Consider the following 17,134-nt stretch of genomic DNA (forward strand, 5'->3'; position numbering starts at 1 on the left):
CAAGGTCCACATGTGCTTCCTTTACAAAGAGGCCCATGATAAAATATCCCGGCTCTCCTCCTCTGATCAGCCCTCCAATCTTGCTCCTTAACAATGACAACCACAGCTGTGGGACCACAATGCCATTCTCTACTTCCTGTGCTCTGTCCTAAGAATAATTCTGAATCTCAAAAAGCTCTAGCTCCAGGAAGATGGGATAGATACTGGGGACAACCCTATGCCAAGTACACCAGAACCAGGGCTTCCTCTATCTTCCCTTTATCTACTTCAAAAGCATTATAGACTTTTGAGTGGAAAAGAGGCCAGGGAGGAAACTTGCCTGCTTACTCACCTTTATACAGGAGTAGATCACGGAGACAAACACCACTATGGTCAACAGCAGGAAACACGTCAAGTAGAAAGCCAGCATAAACATGGAGCTGGAAGCAAAGAAAAAGTTGGAAGGATTCCTGGACAGTCTGGGGAAAAAAAAAACTAAGATTTCCTGCAATAAGGTAGGAAAGGGCAGTTATTCCGTCTTCCAGGTGATTTCCATATGCAGACTTCTAAAGGGAAGCACCTCTGTAGCCTTCTGGTATATTAATTAGGCTATTCAGAGAGACCCTGTCTAGTACCAGGGGAAGGACACACTACACATTATTAGTTTTAAAAGAATAACTATGGACCCTGCTGCCAGCTTTTTCTTCTGGATCCAGGATTCTGAACTGAAAACATACTTCTAGGTAAAAATTGGGGATGATTTCTTTTTTTTTGAGGGGCAATTGGGGTTAAGTGACTTGCCCAAGGTCACACGGCTAGTAAGTGGGGATGATTTCTAAGAGAATTCTGACACAGAATTTACTCCATTTCCTCTGAATGCACTTTATGATGATCACCAGGGCTCACACTCAAACTTGCAAACAGATTCAAGAAATCTCTCCTCCCATAAAAATGCTTTTTCTTTCTCAAAATGTACCTAATGTTCTTTGTTACATTTCCTGATTACTTAGAAACAGCAAAAACCTAGAGAAGACCTAGTGTTGAGTAATAGATTTTCAATATTTTAAGCATTTTTCCATCACTTGATTAATTTTTATTCATACATCTGTTCATTCATAAAAGCATTTATTAAGTACCTGTTATATGTCACACACTGTTAGGTGTTGGGGATATAGAGACAAAAACAAAGTAATTTTTGTCCTCAAGAAGCTTACATTCTAGGGGAAAGGTGGGGAGACACATGACATGGACACACAAGTAAATAAAATATACACAAAGTAAATTAAAAAGCAATGGGCGGGGCAGGGGGAGGGGGAGGGGGGATGAAGAGACCTAACACCTGGGGAATCAGGATAAGCCTCACAGAGTAGGGGGTATCTGAGCTAAGCCTAGAAAGGCTCCCAGGTTCATGGGGGATATGCATTATGCAAAGTCAAAGAGGGGTGGAATGTTTTACTAGGGGAGTGTGGCAAGTAGCCCTGTTGTTTGGAAAGTGGTTGTTTAATTAATTTATTTCTTCTTCCTTTAAAATACGTAGAAGTATATATTTTTACTTCATAAAAAATTATAAAAATTTAATGGATTAAAAAAACTTAAGCCATTTTTCAAAATGTGCTGCACTGTCTCATACTGGGAGTGTTGGGGGGGTAGGGAGGAAGAGGAGATTCTGCTGGCATCTGTCCATGGTGCTAGGGTACAGACTAGAGACCCACATATCCATGGGAAAGAGTTGAGGTTCTGCTAAATCCATCCCCTCCCATTGTCTTCTAATTCCTATAACAAGTGAAAATAATATTTCATCTTCCCGGTTCCACGTCCAATTTCTAAGAAATCCTATTTCCATTTTTTTTCCACTTCAATCATAGCCTTTCAACAGGAAATAACCTATGGGTATGAGCTCTCCATTACTCCCTCCTCCCTGTCCCTTTCAAAGGGAAATCACAATTACAGATGATAGACACCAGCCAGCCAGAGCCTGGGGGAAATCCCCAGGGAGGGAAAATAATGGTAGCTAGTGCATTTCACTTTTTGAATTGTCAGTTTCTCCACCTGAGGCATAAAAAAAACAAACAAAAAACCACACCTTTAAAGTCTTCTGAAATTCCTTTGCTTTCTATAAGGGAAGACTGGGCTCATAGAAGTTAAGTACTGTTTGCTGGATTAAAGGAAAATGAAAGCCTCATAAGGGAAAGTGAATACTCAGCAGCAATTTAAGCCTCCCCCAAGTGCCTGCACTTAACGGTCTTAAATCAACTTGTGAAGGGGGAAAAGAAATTCTTTATAACAAGGAAAAAAACACTTTTTAAAGTGGATATTTAAATGTCCCTAGAGGACAGATTTGTGAGAGAGTAACTTTAGTTAATTCTAGTGCCACAAGCTGCTGCCACAGGATAAAATGACATCAGCACAACTTGGAAACTGAGGTAACCCAATCCATCAATCTGTTACTGCAGAAGCAGATAAAGGTTGTTGGAGTAATTAATGATGTGCAATTATACACAAAAGGGGGGACTTCACATACATACACAATGTGATGTTCTTACTTATATTAAAATAACTTATTTCCCTCTAACGCTTTTGATAGCACTAGTGACTTCATTTCAGTAAAGACAAATGAAGCAGTGAACCAACCACCAAACAGTATATGGCCCATTAATAATAACCTGGATGAATGGTTAGTGTGACTAAATACGAATAAGGGGCCTGGTATTTTAACTCCCACATCACAACTCAGACATCACTTAGTGTTTCCCTCTAGATTGAGAAACCTTATACTTAACTCTATGACCCATGCTCTCTCTCCTCACCTCTTAGGATCACAAATTTAGAGCAGGAAGGGATGTTAGAGGCCATTAAGTCCAACCCCCTCATTTTGTAGGTGAGAAAACTGAGCTCCAGAGAGATGCAGCCACTTGTCCTGGGTCACAAGGCTAGTCAATGTCTGAAGCAGGATTCAAACTCAGGTCTCCAAAGTCCAACACAGGCCCCATACCACCTAGCTGTCATATGATGACATCACAAAGTAAATCTTGTTTCTGGACCTAAAATTTGCTTTGTTGATTAGAGAAACAATCTCCCTGACCTTCTGAGATCTGGAATGCCTGCAGTCAAGAAGTGTGGGGCAGAGGAAGTACTCACTGTGGCATGATGGTGATCTGGACAAAGCAGATGAAGAGGAAGACAAGGGAGGCACAGGCCACGTAGGCACCGAAGCGGTCATCCACCTGCTTGGAGTACTAAGAGGAGGAAAGGGAGAGGTTTGGAAAGACATCTGGAAGGTAGAATCAGTCAGTTGAATTTACTCTGAGGAGTCCCTCTTGGGCCACGTGGGTTTACACTGCCAGTCTTTCATGACAGGGTTAATGCCCCAGTAATACCACTAGATGGGGATAAACCAACCCAGATTGGTGAGGAGACCTGGGAGGGGAGAGGGAGAGGAGTTCTTCCCAAATAATTTAGAATTTAAAATGCTTATTACTTTGGTAAGCCCTGAAGGCAGAGTCTGTCTAACATCCATTCCATAACTTAATCTGCCCACAAGTAGAAAGTTAATGAATCAAAGCAGTAAACTTACATGTTGGAGGGCATACCTCCCCTGTGACCTTTGACAAGGTATTTCACTTCTGAGTCTCAGTTTCTTCATCCATAAAATGAGCCTGTTAAACTAGATGATTTCTAAGTAAGGTCCCTTTCAGCCCTAACATTCTCAGTACCCTCTCTGAGAGACGCAATGTGTCACAGTTGGTAGAGAGCTAGCCTCTGAGTCGGGAATACCCAAATTCAAGGCCTTTCTCTTGCAGTGATGGCTGTGTGACCCTGAACAAATCACTTAACACCTCAGTACCCCCAGGCAACTCTGCAAGGTATTATGCTGTATTGTAGATGTACATAGGTAGAGAGTTTTCTCACTGGAAATTTCATACATCAATCAATGAGATTGCAGTTTGGGGCCAAAAAAATAATTTATGATTGATCCACCAACTTTCCTGCCATCCAGAATTATCCTGGCTCAGGTTCGAGCCTCTTGCCTTCCCTGTAGCTCTAGACCACATCAGTCCCTTATTTAGTTTTCCTCTCTTCTCTCAAGTGGCCTACCTGTGGGCCTGGCAGTAGCTCAAAAGAATGTTACATGTGCAGATTTAGAAAGATCTCCATCCCAAATGTGCATATGGATTATTGGTGCCTGACCTTCTGAGCTCATACTGGTTTGATCAGTCATAGTAAGACACTGGCATCATGATGCCATTTTGGTCCACTTCAAGGACAAAGGACCACAACCCCTGGGCCCCACATAGGACTCACTAGGGACCTAGGGACATATGCATGTAACCAGGAAGAGAAGGATAGTCCCCAAGCTCAACTATTTGGGGAAAATTAACCAGGGAATTTCTGCCTTCTCCCTCTCAGAGAGTACATTGTTCTCTAACAGTCACAAGAGAGCAAAACAAAGCAAACTCCTGGACAGGAAGAACCATGAGCAGTACAAGCCCATGACGGAGTGACGATCCACAGGGCTGCAAATGCCTGTTGTCCCAGAACTGATTCCTGTTGCACATTCTCCTCTGCTCATTTGTTTTCTCTAGCCAACTCCTGGCGATTTGCACAAATAAGGCTAATTCCTATTTTTAGTCACTGCCCCTCTCTGGCCTAAACTGTCTCATCTGTAAAATATAGGAATTGAATTAGATGATCCCTGAGGTCCCTTCCAGCTCCAATACTCTGGGACTCTATGATTAATTATAAAAATATAATTGACATTTACATGGCACTTGACCTTTTCAAAGCACTTTCAAAAGCTGTCATCTAATTAGATCCTTACCACAACCCTGTGATGTAGGTAGAGCAGGTATTTTGCCCCATTTTCAGAGGAAACAACGGAGGTCAGGAGAGGTTAAGTGACTTCTCCCCAAATATAGCTAATGGGCCAGCCTGTTCAGAAAAAGAACCCAGGCCTCCATCTTCCTACACCAGACTCTTTCCATTTTTATCAACTAGCTATTGCTGCAAGGTATGCTAATGGTACAGAACTCTGGCACATGTAATCCCAAACAATGGATAATCCAGAAGTAATTTGTTTTGGCTCTGGAAAGCATAAAGGTTTTTCCACAGTAGATCTATCTTCCTAATTAAGTACTCCTCAGTTTAACACTGAAGTGAGTTTACATTCCCTGGGTGCATACCAGCTCACAAGGGGAGGTCATTTACTGCTGCAGAAAGAACCCTGGAATAGGATCAGGAAACCTGGGCTTTGGTCCTGGCTCTGCCACTAAGTATCTTTGGATCTCTGAACTCCACTTCTCTGGGTCCCCAGTTTCTTCAACTACAAAAATGAACGGCGTAGAATAGATGGCCTCTCAGGTCCCTTGTATCTCTCATAATCCATCGCTCTAGTTGGTCAGAAGAATGCTGGGTGGTACAGTTCTTTAATAACATAATTTTCTAACAGCTAAAGGCTATAAAATCTCTCTTATACTCTAATTTTTGGTTGCCCCTATTTCACATGTGGAAAATGGAGGCCAAGAAAAGGGCCTGAGGAGTTGTTCTCCAAAGATTTAGCACTCTTAAGTCAATGTCTAGTAGTGACCTAGTTAGAGTGCTCGGTCTGGGCTGAGGCATTCATGCTTGAATTTTGCATTCTGCCCCCCTGGAACTGGTTCCCCCACCCCAAATCCCATTGTCTGCCCAGGACTCGGTTACCTTTTTCTCTAAGTCAGGCTCTCTGAAAGTTAAGAGGAACTTCCGAACGTGTTCTGACCTCAGCCGGTCAATACTCCTCGCATCAATAGCCCGGCCCAGGAACTCGTCCACCTCATCCTCGGGGTTCATGTTTTCTTGGGTGTTCCTGGGGGGGGAAGGGGCACAGACCCAAGACAGATACACCACCCAGGGAGAAGTTACATTAGTGGGAACATGTGCTCTTGTGTCTGGACCAAGCCCTGGAGATGAAGCATGGAGGAGGGAAGGTGAGGCAGAGCAAAGCAGTGAGGTCAAGCTCAAATAGAAACAGGGGCCATTAGGGGTCCCTGAGGGATGCATACTGACTTAGAAAACCATATGTTCGTATTATCTATGTTCCATTGTAGTTTTATTTATTTTTAACTTTAATTATTAAATTTTTTTAAAAGAAAATAACTTTCAAAAATCATTTTAATTATTTGTTAAATATTTCCCAAATACATTTCAATCTGATTTGGGGCTATAGTTTGGAGGACCGAGGGCCACATGAGAGTGTTTACACCTCTGGAGTGGACTGTGCTTTTATGAACACAATGGAAACTTGAAGGGCTTGTAGTACACAAATCATAACCAGCTCCTAGCTGACTCATCACAGGAGAAGGTGGAGGGGAGGAGTGCAGGCTACTGAAATCCTTAGGAAATCCAAACCTGTCATTTTTTCACCAATACGGAGTTATGTCTCACATAAGGGCAACCTGACAGGCATTAATCAAAACCTTGCAGAGCAAATAACTTTGAGGGTTATCGTTCTCATCACAAAAGGTTTACAAAAAGGTCTCACTATAAGATTCCTTTGACCAGACAGCCTCCTGGTTTGTCTGGTAACTCAATTTACAAAAATTCGATTTGTGTGCAACTTTTAAATGAACAAGTCCATCTTCCCCAAAGTAAGGCACGCTTGTAATCTGTAACCCTCACAGTCCAGCCAACCTTTCAGCCTATTTAGGGGGTGAAGGGGAAGAAAAAGGAGGGTGGGGGTGCTCCCAGGACTGGACAGAAAAGGGGACCTGGGAAGACAGGGACTGGGAAAAGGGAGCAAAACTCGACCAGTTTCCTGTTTTTCAAACACAGGCTCCCACCTGTAGAAGGACAGCTTTTTGTAGCCCAAGGCTAGAGCTCCTCAGAGCTCAGTTTCAGTGACCAAATTACCCAAACCTCTGCCAGGATCTGAACGCCATCTTTCCCCCACCTGCCACTTTTTCTTCTTTCTCCTCCCTAGAGTATCACGTCATTTATATTCTCCAGCAGCAACAGACTTTGGGCCTCAGTGCCCAGTTCCGTTCCCCCAAAATAGGGATGTTTGGTGTGTCTGCTAGTTTCCTCTGAAGGAGAGACTCAGGACCTTCCTGTCATTTCTTTCCACCTCTCTTGTTACCAAGGGGAAGAAACTTATCCAGCTCTGTGAGGAGGAGATGAAACGGGCCACATTCTCAGTTGGGCTCCCCATCACTTTAAGGTTGGAGAGATGGCCACATGTTGGAAAGGTTATAAAACACATTCATCCAGTCGGTAGAGGGTCAGACTATCTTAGAGATAATCTATAGTGGGGGTAGGGAGAAGGATCTTAACTTAGAGACTTTTAAAAAATAAACTTATTTGTTTTTTAAATTTTAGTAAATATTTCAGCATAAATGGTTGCCTTGGTAGTCCCATGTATTTTATTTTATGAATTAAAAACAAAACAAAAACCATTATCCTAAGGAGTCCTTAGGGCTTTCCCTGACTGCCACAGAGATCCATAACACAAAAAAGGACAAGAAACCCTAACTAAAGTCATCATTGCCACTCTGTGATTCTATAAACATTATTCTTTAGAATAATCTAACCAGAAGGGGCTGGAATAAGCTGATGGGGCTGGCTGTTTGGAAAGCTGAGCTGAATGAGGGAAAGCTGCCCTCGACTGCCCTTTTTAAGGGCATTTCTTTACCTTCTCTATAGGTTACTTTTCCTTATCCCCAAGCCCCAATCTTAGCTGTCCTTTTCCTCTCAGAGTGGAAAAGACACTCTGAAACCAGCGAACCTGGGTTCATATCCTGATTTTGACACTTACTACCTTGGACAGTCTCTTAAGGCTATCTGTGCCTCAGTTTCCTTATCTATAGCATGAGGAGATTGGACAAGATCACCTCTGAGGTCCCTTCCAACTCCAGTCCTATGATCCTCAAGACCCTCTGATGGTACCTTTCATCAATCAAGGACTGGACAGGCCTCTCCCTGCCAGGATTCTCAGATCAGCTACTTTCCTTAACGCTGTTCAGCCCCAGTCACATATTGGGTAGAGAAGGAAGGCCAACTTAAGAACACAAGGTGAGTCCATCCTAATATAAGTATTTCACCAAATCCTAGAATCCTGCTGGGTCCTTTAAAATGGGAAAAGGAGTTCACCAGAAATTGGAAGGAGGGCATACCATTACATTACTCACAGGGAGTTTTTTCTATTCAGCACTGCTAGATATCCCAGGGAAACATTTGGTAGAAAAAACATTTAACTCATTGAGGTTCCTCATCTGTAAAATGAGGAATGAACCCCATGGCTTGAATAATCCTTGGCTTCATGATTCTCTTTGAATGACCCATTCCATTTTGAATTGTTTCTGGACACCTCATGGTCTTGTGTTTGGGCCTTAGAGTCAAATACCAGCAATGAATAGTAGCAATCAATACCTCCTCTCTTCCAGGTTTTCATGTAAAGATGCTCCTTTATTCTTCTAACATAAAATCTGTTGGTCCTGGCTGTGGTGGGAGATTGCTGTGGTTTGATATTGGCCCTAATCTGGGCCATCTGGAAGGAGGTAACTGGCCAAGGGGATATTTGTTTTACTTCATTATGTATATTTGTTTCACTGCGGGGGGGAGGTGGATAGGTGGGAGGAAGAAAAACAAATCCTTTTTTTTTTTTTTTTGCTTTTTTGGGGGGAGGGCAATTGGGGTTAAGTGACTTGCCCAAGGTCACATGGCTAGTTTTTGTGATAAGTGTCTGAGGCCGGACTTGAACTCAGGTCCTCCTGACTCCAGGGCTGGTGTTCCACTCACTGCATCACCTAGATGCCCCCACTTTTTTTTAAAAATCAATTGGGGTTAAGTAACTTGGCCAGGGTCACACAGGTAGTGTCTGAGGCTAGATCTGAACGCAGGTCCTGACTCCAGGGCCAGTGCTCTAACCACTGTACCACCTAGATGCCCCCAAAACTCCCAAATTTAAAAAAGTTTTTCAAAAAGAAAGAAAAGGGACTGGCTGCATATGTCCTGCTTTATACTCCTTAGTTCTTTTTTCCTTCTGTGACTTAAGACTGTCCTAGAGGTGCTATATTCCCAATGTAGGTTTTGTTTTTGAGGGGAGAGGACAGAGGGAAACCTCTAACTTCTGACTTCACCTGAGTGGGGAACTCTTGGTGTGGAAAATCTCTCCACTGATGCAGACCTGTAACATTTTGGTCATTTCTAATCTTAGAAAGTTTCCTGGAGACACCGAAAAGTCAAGTGACTTGCCAATGGTCACACAACTAGTATGTATCAGAGGTAGGACTTGAACCCTGATCTTCCTGACTCTACCCACTACTTGATACCTTTCTTCTCTCCACACACTATCCCTTGGCAATTTCATCTGCACAATTCAGTTCAACAATCACCTATTAAGCCACAGTATTGGCTTCAGTCATTACCTCTAGGCAGGTGATCCCCAAATCTCCATCTTGGGCTTCCAGCTCTACCCTGGGCTCCAGTTCCACATTTTCAACTATTTGCTTGTTCTCTCTACAGTCACATTAATATCTTAAATTTAGGGATAGAGATAGAGACTATGGATAGCTGGAAGGTTCAGTAGATAGAGCACCAGACCTGAAGACAAGAAGACTCATCTCCCTGATTTTAACTCTGGTCTTAGACACTTACTAATTGTGTGACCCTGAACAAGTCACTTAAACCTGTTTGCCTCAGTTTCCTCATCTGTCAAATGAGCTGAAGAAGGAAATGGCAAACCATTCTAGTATCTTTGCCAAGAAAACTCCAGATGGGGTCATGAAGAGTCAGACATGACTGAAATGACTGAACAAGAGACAGACTAAACCGATGATTTCATTCATATAGGAAATACCTGGATGAGGAAACTCTTGTCTTAGAGAAGCTGTCTAGATTAGAGCATTAGACTAACTGACTCACCCTGGCCATGAGCCAGTAGGCATCAGAGGCAGAAACAGAACCCAGGTCTTTCTGATCCCAAAGCCAAACTTTATCCATTAGGCTTCTCATCTTTAACTTAATAAACCTAAAATGGAAATCATCATCTTTACCCCAAAACCAGCTCCTTCTCCAGACTTCCTCATTTCTTGTGATGGTACCACCACCCTCCCAGGCACCTAGCATTTATTCTTTTTGTTGTTTTTTTTTTATTTTTGTAGGGGCAATGGGGGTTAAGTGACTTGCCCAAGGTCACATGGCTAGTAAGTGTTAAGTGTCTGAGGCTGGATTTGAACTCAGGTCCTCTTGACTCCAGGGCCAGTGCTCTATTCACTGTGCCATCTAGGCACCCCAGCAGTCATTCTTTATCTCCTCTCCCTCCATATGCAATCAAGTGACACAGATTGGTTTCATCTCTCAAAGCCCTTGCCTTTCCATTTCTGCTCTAGTTCCCCCTCACTTCGGTTATTATAAGAACCTCCGGTCTACATTCCTTCCTCAGGTTCTTCCTCTCTCCAATTTACCCTATCACAGCAGCCATGGTTACCTTTCTAATACACAAGTCTGGGTGTCATCCCCTCCATCTTATCTCCTGTCTCCCACAGTTTACTGAATAGAATATGGACTCCATAGCCTGGTCTAGGTCTTCCTTCAGTCTACCTTTCCAGTGCTACTCATCCTAAGATCTTAGCTCTGGAGCTGGAAGGGACCTCAGAGGTCATCTGATCTTACTGCCTCAATTTACAAATGAGGAAACTGAGACTCAAGGAAACAAAATGACTTGCCCACGGTCATAAAGTATTAAATGTCAACATTTGAACCCATTCCTTCTGACTTTAGTGCTGGTGCTCTCCTGACTCCGTAGAGGGCACTTCATTCATTATTTTCTCATTTCATCCTGTGGATTCCTGCTCTCACTGTCTTTTCACACCATGCACCATATTTCACATATGGAATAGTATTATAATAATAATAAATAGCATTTACATAGTGCTTAAGGTTTGCAAAGTGTTTTACAAAGATGGTCTTATTTTATCATAATAATCCTGGGAGGTGGGTGCTATCATTATCCTCATTTGATAGATAAGAAAACTGAGGCTGAGAGAATTAAGTGACCTGTCCAGAGTCACAAGACTAGTAAGTGTCTGAGGCTGGAACTGAATCCAGAATTTCCCGGCGCCAAGTCTAAGGCTGTATTCACTGCACCATCCAGCTGTCTTTTTCCTCCAAGGGCCACTCTCATGCCATCTTCTCCATAAAACTTTCTCCAATTCTCCACATTGACCATGACTAGCGGTGACCTTCCTCCTCAAAGCCCTCAGGTCAATCTAACTCCTCCATGCTCTTAATCCTATTCTAACTTGTTTCCCTGTAATTTGTGTACATGATTCTACTAAACCCCTTGAGGGCAGGGATTATCATTTTTAAAAAATTTTATTTTTTATTGTGAACTTAAAAATCATCAACAAATATAAACTTTTCAATACGCAAAGAAAGAGCAGTTGTATATGAAATCATGAAGTTGTGTTATATGCTATTTGTTCAAGATTATGTGTTAAATTTAACAAGGAGGTAACACAATTGCCCTCTTCATGTGTCCCTTATGAACTTCTTTTGTTTGTATTTTTAAAAATATTTTATTGATTTAAAAAATTTTATTTCTTTTCTTTTCCTGCCATTTTTCATTTTTGAATCACCAGTATCAGCACAATGCCTGGCACACAGTAGTTGCTGAATACTTTAATAATCTCACCAGGCTGTAATTTTCTCCATAAATGTATTCCCTCTGTTGACACAAATCACAACTGCTCTGTACCAATATTCCAGACTGGTATCATGCATAGAACATTGTACGTGGAATCAGAAAGACCTGGGCTCAAATCCTGCCTTAGATACTTATTAGCTGAGTGGCCCTAAGCAAACCACTCAGACTCTCTCTATGCTTCCACTTTCTCATCTGCAAAATGAGAGAGTTGGACTGGATGGCCTCTAAGGGGCCTCCCATGTCTAGATCTGTACCCCTATGGACTACTTCCACTGCGCTGAAATATTCATAGCCCTGCAGCTAATAATGTGCTTCAGCTAGCCTTTGATGAAAGATCTGCCAGTCCATCATTGGGTCTATACTAAAAGGCTTTCTAGGCTTGTAGAGCCTGCCAGGGCTTGTGCTCTGCTGGTTGAACTCAGGGCCACTTTCATGCCTCAATAAAGCACCACAGTGGGACTTTAGGTGCTGAATAAATATCTTTTAGGTTGAATTAAATGGGAGATGAAGACCTCAACCAAAAAAAAAAAAAAAGGAAACAGCATTAATCCTGTGGGCAATTATCCAGTCATAGTATCTGAAGGTATTGCTAACATATCTAAAGTCACAGGTAGTAATTTTGAGGGAATATATGGGTCATAAGGCACAGAATTTGAGCTGGAAAGGTCTTAGTGATCATCTGTTGGGAAAGAAAACTCACCTCTCTTTGAATTCCTAACTAAAAACCAGAGAGATATTGACTAAACATATTAAAGGCCAGAACTTAACATTTAATATTATTAATTAATTTAATGTAATAATTATTATACAATAATATAATTAAATAATATATATTATAATAGTATTATTAAAACAATAACTTAACATAATATCTTAATATTAATAGAAATGTCAAAGGTGTAACTAAAACAGGGGTTCTTAACCTGGAGTCCATGAATATGTTTTTAAAAAGTTTTGATAATATAATTTCGACAATTGATTTCCCTCATTATCCTGTGTATTTTATTTTATGCATTTAAAAACAATATCCAGGGAGCGGCGAGGTGGTACAGTGAATGGAGCACTGGCCCTGGAATCAGGAGGACCTGAGTTCAAATCCAGCCTCAGACACTTAACACAAAAACTAGCTGTGTGATCTTGGGCAAGTCACTTAACCCCAATGGCCCTCCAATGAAGCAAAAAACCACTATCCAGAGAAGGAGTCCGTAACCCAAATGAACTATAATCACAGCTAGAGAATTGTACTTATCTCTTCCTGGGAGCTGAGTGGATACTGGATGCTAGGAAGTCTTTTTCTTCCTTGGGGATGTAATCTAGGCTACTCCTCTCCTGCCAGCTGTCTGCCACTCTTTTGTTACTTCCCACTCAGCCCGAAGACCACGTGTAAGCAAGGATATGAGTTAGGATTTAAATTTGAAACAGGATCCAGCATTGCTGATGTACACATTCAAACCACTGACCTTCCTAGAAAGACCCACTCCTCCCCAGCCCATGAACAGAATTTCAGATAGTCACTAAGGTCTGAAGAGGCAGGAATTTGAACCTCCATTAAGGGGCAAAGGGACATATATGTTTAGGGGTCTTGAGACCCAGTGTTTTGTGGGAGAAGGGAGAGGAACAGGAGCGGTTCCCTGGGCCCTCAGATTTCCTGCTGAGTGACTTAGCACCCTGTGTTCTAGGAAAGAGATGCATTTGGCCAGTTCTAAGGGGCACGCTCCAGTGTGTTTAGATCTGTCTTTTCCCTGGCACTGGGTATGGGCTCCCTTAAGGCTCATCTGAGATAAGAGAGGGCAGGGAGAGGGTGTAGGCATGAAGAGTCTTTCATTGTGGAATTTTAGCAGTGGGGGAACAGACATGGAGACAGCTTAGAAGCGCTCCTGAGATTAGGAGAAGAGAGGCAAAGAAAGTTATATTACTCACTTGTCCTTGGGGTCTTCAAAACCCTAAAAAAGAGAAAGTAGAAACATGAGAACAAACAAAACCATGCAACAAAGGTACTGTGACGGTAGTGGGCACCAGTCTTCTGGCCTGCTTCTCTTATTAGAAGCTTCATTAACAATGGATAGGGGGGTACGGCAAAGATGCAGATGGGAGATAACTAATTTTGAAATAAAAATCATCAATAAAAATTTTAAAAATCAATGGTATAGAGGGGATCTAGGTGTTACAGAGGATAGAGCACTAGCCCTGGAATCAGGAGGACCTGAGTTCAATTCTGTCCTCAGATACTTACTAGCTGTGTGACCCTGGGCAAGTCACTTAACCTCAATTGCCTCCCCCCAAAAATGATACATTTTGAAGAAGAAAGGAAGAAGGAGGAAAATGAGAAATGAATAAGAGAAAAGAGAAGGAAAATAAAGAAAAAGGAGAATGAGAATAGGGAAAGGAGATTGGAAAAGGAGAGCTAGTGTGGGTGCTGTGGGGGGAGGGGGAAAGAGAGAATCAGGCTAATGTTCCTTGTTGACACATCATCTATCACTAAATGCTATGTCTATGTAACTATGTAATTCTGTGTAACTACCTTTGGCAAGAAGAGCTGCCCTGCATCTAACCACAATTCTCGGTACCACTATCCTCTTACAGAACAGAATTAAATTTCTAGCCACTTCGGTTCCTAGCTCCTGCCGCTCAGAGACCCACCTTCTACTTCCCCAGATAGGCGCTCATTTACTGGTGAAAATGTGTGAAGGGAAAACTTCTTTGGGATCTTTTGAGGATGTAGGACTTTTTACTATAACCCTAGCTACTTGGAGCAACTTTCTTGAATTATCAATGAGGAGTTTCCCTCCCAGAGAATTGGGGGTGAGTGCTTATGAAACAGTGAGACTGAATGGAATGATGCACTGGCAAAATTGTGAAATCTGGAGTCGCGGACCTGGGTTCAAATCCTGGCTCTGCTTATTACCTCTGTGACTGAACAAATTCTTAAATTTCTCTGGACTTCTCTCAGTTCCCAAAAGGATTGGACTAAATGATTTCTCGAGTCCTGTCTAGTTTGAATCCCTGTAATCTCATAATGAACATATCTATTAAAGATGTGACAGATGGCCAGAATCCGACTCTGTCTGTCCTTCTGTCCCCGTCTCTGTCTCTCTCAGTATGACTTGTCCTTACCGATTTCCAAACTTGGAGCTATATTTGCCCTCGATTCATAAGATTTGTATCAAATCGTTTGGCTGATAAGAAAGGATACTGGGCTAAGATGTGATAGCTCCATTCTGGAGGCACTGGCGAAGGGAAGGAAAATTCCAGAAGGCAGAAAAGAAGCTCAAGGAAATGGAGGCTGCTTAATGCAAACTTCAAGTCTGAATAATGATTAGAAGACCTGGGTTGCTTAGAAAGCTTAATATTTTTTTTTTAAGTTCACTACAGCAGTTGAAGACCAATGTGCACCATCATCTCCACCAAAGGGGTTGTCTACGGTCACAGCCAGAAGGATTTAAGTTTGTTTCTATGCAAATCTGTCCCAGCCTGAGTTGGAAGGGACCCTAAAAAGCATATGAGCATACCTTCATTCTGCCGATGGGGTAAACTGAGGACCGGGAATGCGTGTAGGTTGCCTATAGGGTTGGAAAGAGATGTGCTGCTGCTGTTGTTTAGTTGTTTTTCAGTTGTGTCTGACTCTTCATGTCCCCTTTTGGGGTTTTCTTGGCAGAGGTACTGGAGTGGTTTGCCATTTCCTTCTCCAGATCATTTTAGAGATGAGGAAACTGATGCAAATAGGGTTAAATGACTTGCCCAGGATCACACAGCTAGTAAGTGTCTGAGGCTGGATTTGAACTCAAGTCTTTCTGACTTCAGGTCCAGCACTCTATCCACTGAACCACTTAGGCGCCTGGAAGGGGTTTTAGAGGTCCTCGAGTGTGCCCTCTTCCCCATTTTACAGATGAAGACACTGAGGTGCAGAGTGTTTAAATGAGTTGCCTAGGGGTAGTCAGAAGAGCCAGAATTCCAACCAAAGTCTTTAGACTCCAAATCCCACACGCCTTCTACTCTATCAGACTTGCCTCACTGCTAGTTGAGGCCTAGTTGCTTAGCTTAGGACCCAAGCCTCCTGACTTTGAGTCTATAGTCATGCGGTTCATGGAGGTATTAGGTGCTGACTATGAGAGGTAGGGAACATTCCTGAAATATTTTTAAAGAAGGCAGGTTTTTCCTAGACTAGACTATTTAGGCATAGTCCTGCTTAGAGATAGATGAGCAAACTATAGAATCTCACTTCAAATCCAAGCCCCCAGCTGTGGACTTCAAAACCCCTCTCTACCAGTCCTTCACCCTCTTCCCTGCCCCATAAATACACACTTGGTTTCATCTCCACAGACTTCTCTAACTACTCCATGCTCAGGCCTATGTGACCTCTACCTTTCTTCACCTCTAAGCCTTGGTTCAGGACTTTCTTCCAGCCTGAAATATCCTCCCCCTTCTCTCCTCTCAGATGGGGAGATCCCTGATGTTAGAGGCCATAGCTCCTGTTTTCTCCCACAGGACTCAGTTAGGAGTCCTACAAAAATGACGTCCTCATTAAAAGTACAAAATAAGAGTTACCTTCCCTCCCCAGCTGCCCACAAGAAGGGCCCTTTTCAAGTGCTTATGGGGACCTCTGTGATGGAAGCTCTAAGTAGCTCCACTCTTAGAAAGAGAAAGGGCAGGGATTCTCATGGCCCTTGTACCGATCACTAGTCCTCTTTTTTAATAGGCAATTCGGGGTGGCTAGGTGGCACAGTGAATAGAGCACTGGCCCTGGGGTCAGGAGGACCTGAGTTCAAAGCTTGTCTCAGAAACTTGACACACTTACTAGACGTGTGACTTTGGGCAAGTCACCTAACCCCAATTGCCCTCCAAAAAGGAAAAAAAAAAGGCAATTGGGGTTCAGTGATTTGCCCAGGGTCACACAGCTAGTAAGTGTCTGAGGTCATATTTGAACTCAGGTCCTCCTGACTCTACTAAGGCTGGTGTTCTATCTACTGCATACCTAGATACCCCCAGATTCTAGGTAATTTTAGGCTTCTATTTCAGTTTAATCTCCCCGCCTATCACAGAGTTCCTCCCAAAGAGAACACAACAAACCCTCATGAGCCATATTCAGCATGTTCAACCCAGAAGGAGTTAGGCCCCACTTCACCAAAGGTTTCTTTCTCATCAGAGCCAAAAGCAGTTTATGGAAAATCCTCATTCTAATTACACAGTGGCCCAATTAGCCACTCAAGAGAGCCAACAATTGGCCACTCAAAGTGGCCTCTCAAGAGAGAGCCAACATCAAGAGATGTACCAGTCAAGCCCAGCCCCATGCCAACAGAATGGCAGCATCATAGAGCTGTCACATCTGCTGCCTAGGAACATGTTAGGAAAAGATGATGGCAGAGGAGGGGGAACCCAAGAGTGAGTGGGGGGGGGCAGGTGTAGAAGAATCAAAGGAGAGAGAGAAAGAGACAGAGAGAGAGAGAGAGAGAGAGAGAGAGAGAGAGAGAGAGAGAGAGA

General features: G+C 42.8%; 1 protein-coding gene across 1 annotated transcript in view; it reads right to left on the reverse strand.

The window, feature by feature from the left end:
- The window catches only part of ADCY5 (adenylate cyclase 5), a 274,316-nt gene that overhangs the window by 41,052 nt on the left and 216,130 nt on the right, over positions 1-17,134 (reverse strand). The window contains exons 9-12 of the mRNA XM_069064945.1: positions 13,577-13,599; positions 5,677-5,821; positions 3,118-3,215; positions 332-419 (exon numbers count right to left, since the gene is read on the reverse strand). Coding sequence (XP_068921046.1) covers positions 332-419; positions 3,118-3,215; positions 5,677-5,821; positions 13,577-13,599 — 354 coding nt within the window. The remainder of the gene's footprint in view (positions 1-331; positions 420-3,117; positions 3,216-5,676; positions 5,822-13,576; positions 13,600-17,134) is intronic.

The sequence above is a fragment of the Petaurus breviceps genome, unplaced genomic scaffold (assembly GCF_028583685.1).
Source record: "Petaurus breviceps papuanus isolate PSGF00001 unplaced genomic scaffold, PetGlider_PUasm1.0 90654, whole genome shotgun sequence".
NCBI classification, from domain to species: Eukaryota; Metazoa; Chordata; class Mammalia; order Diprotodontia; family Petauridae; genus Petaurus; species Petaurus breviceps.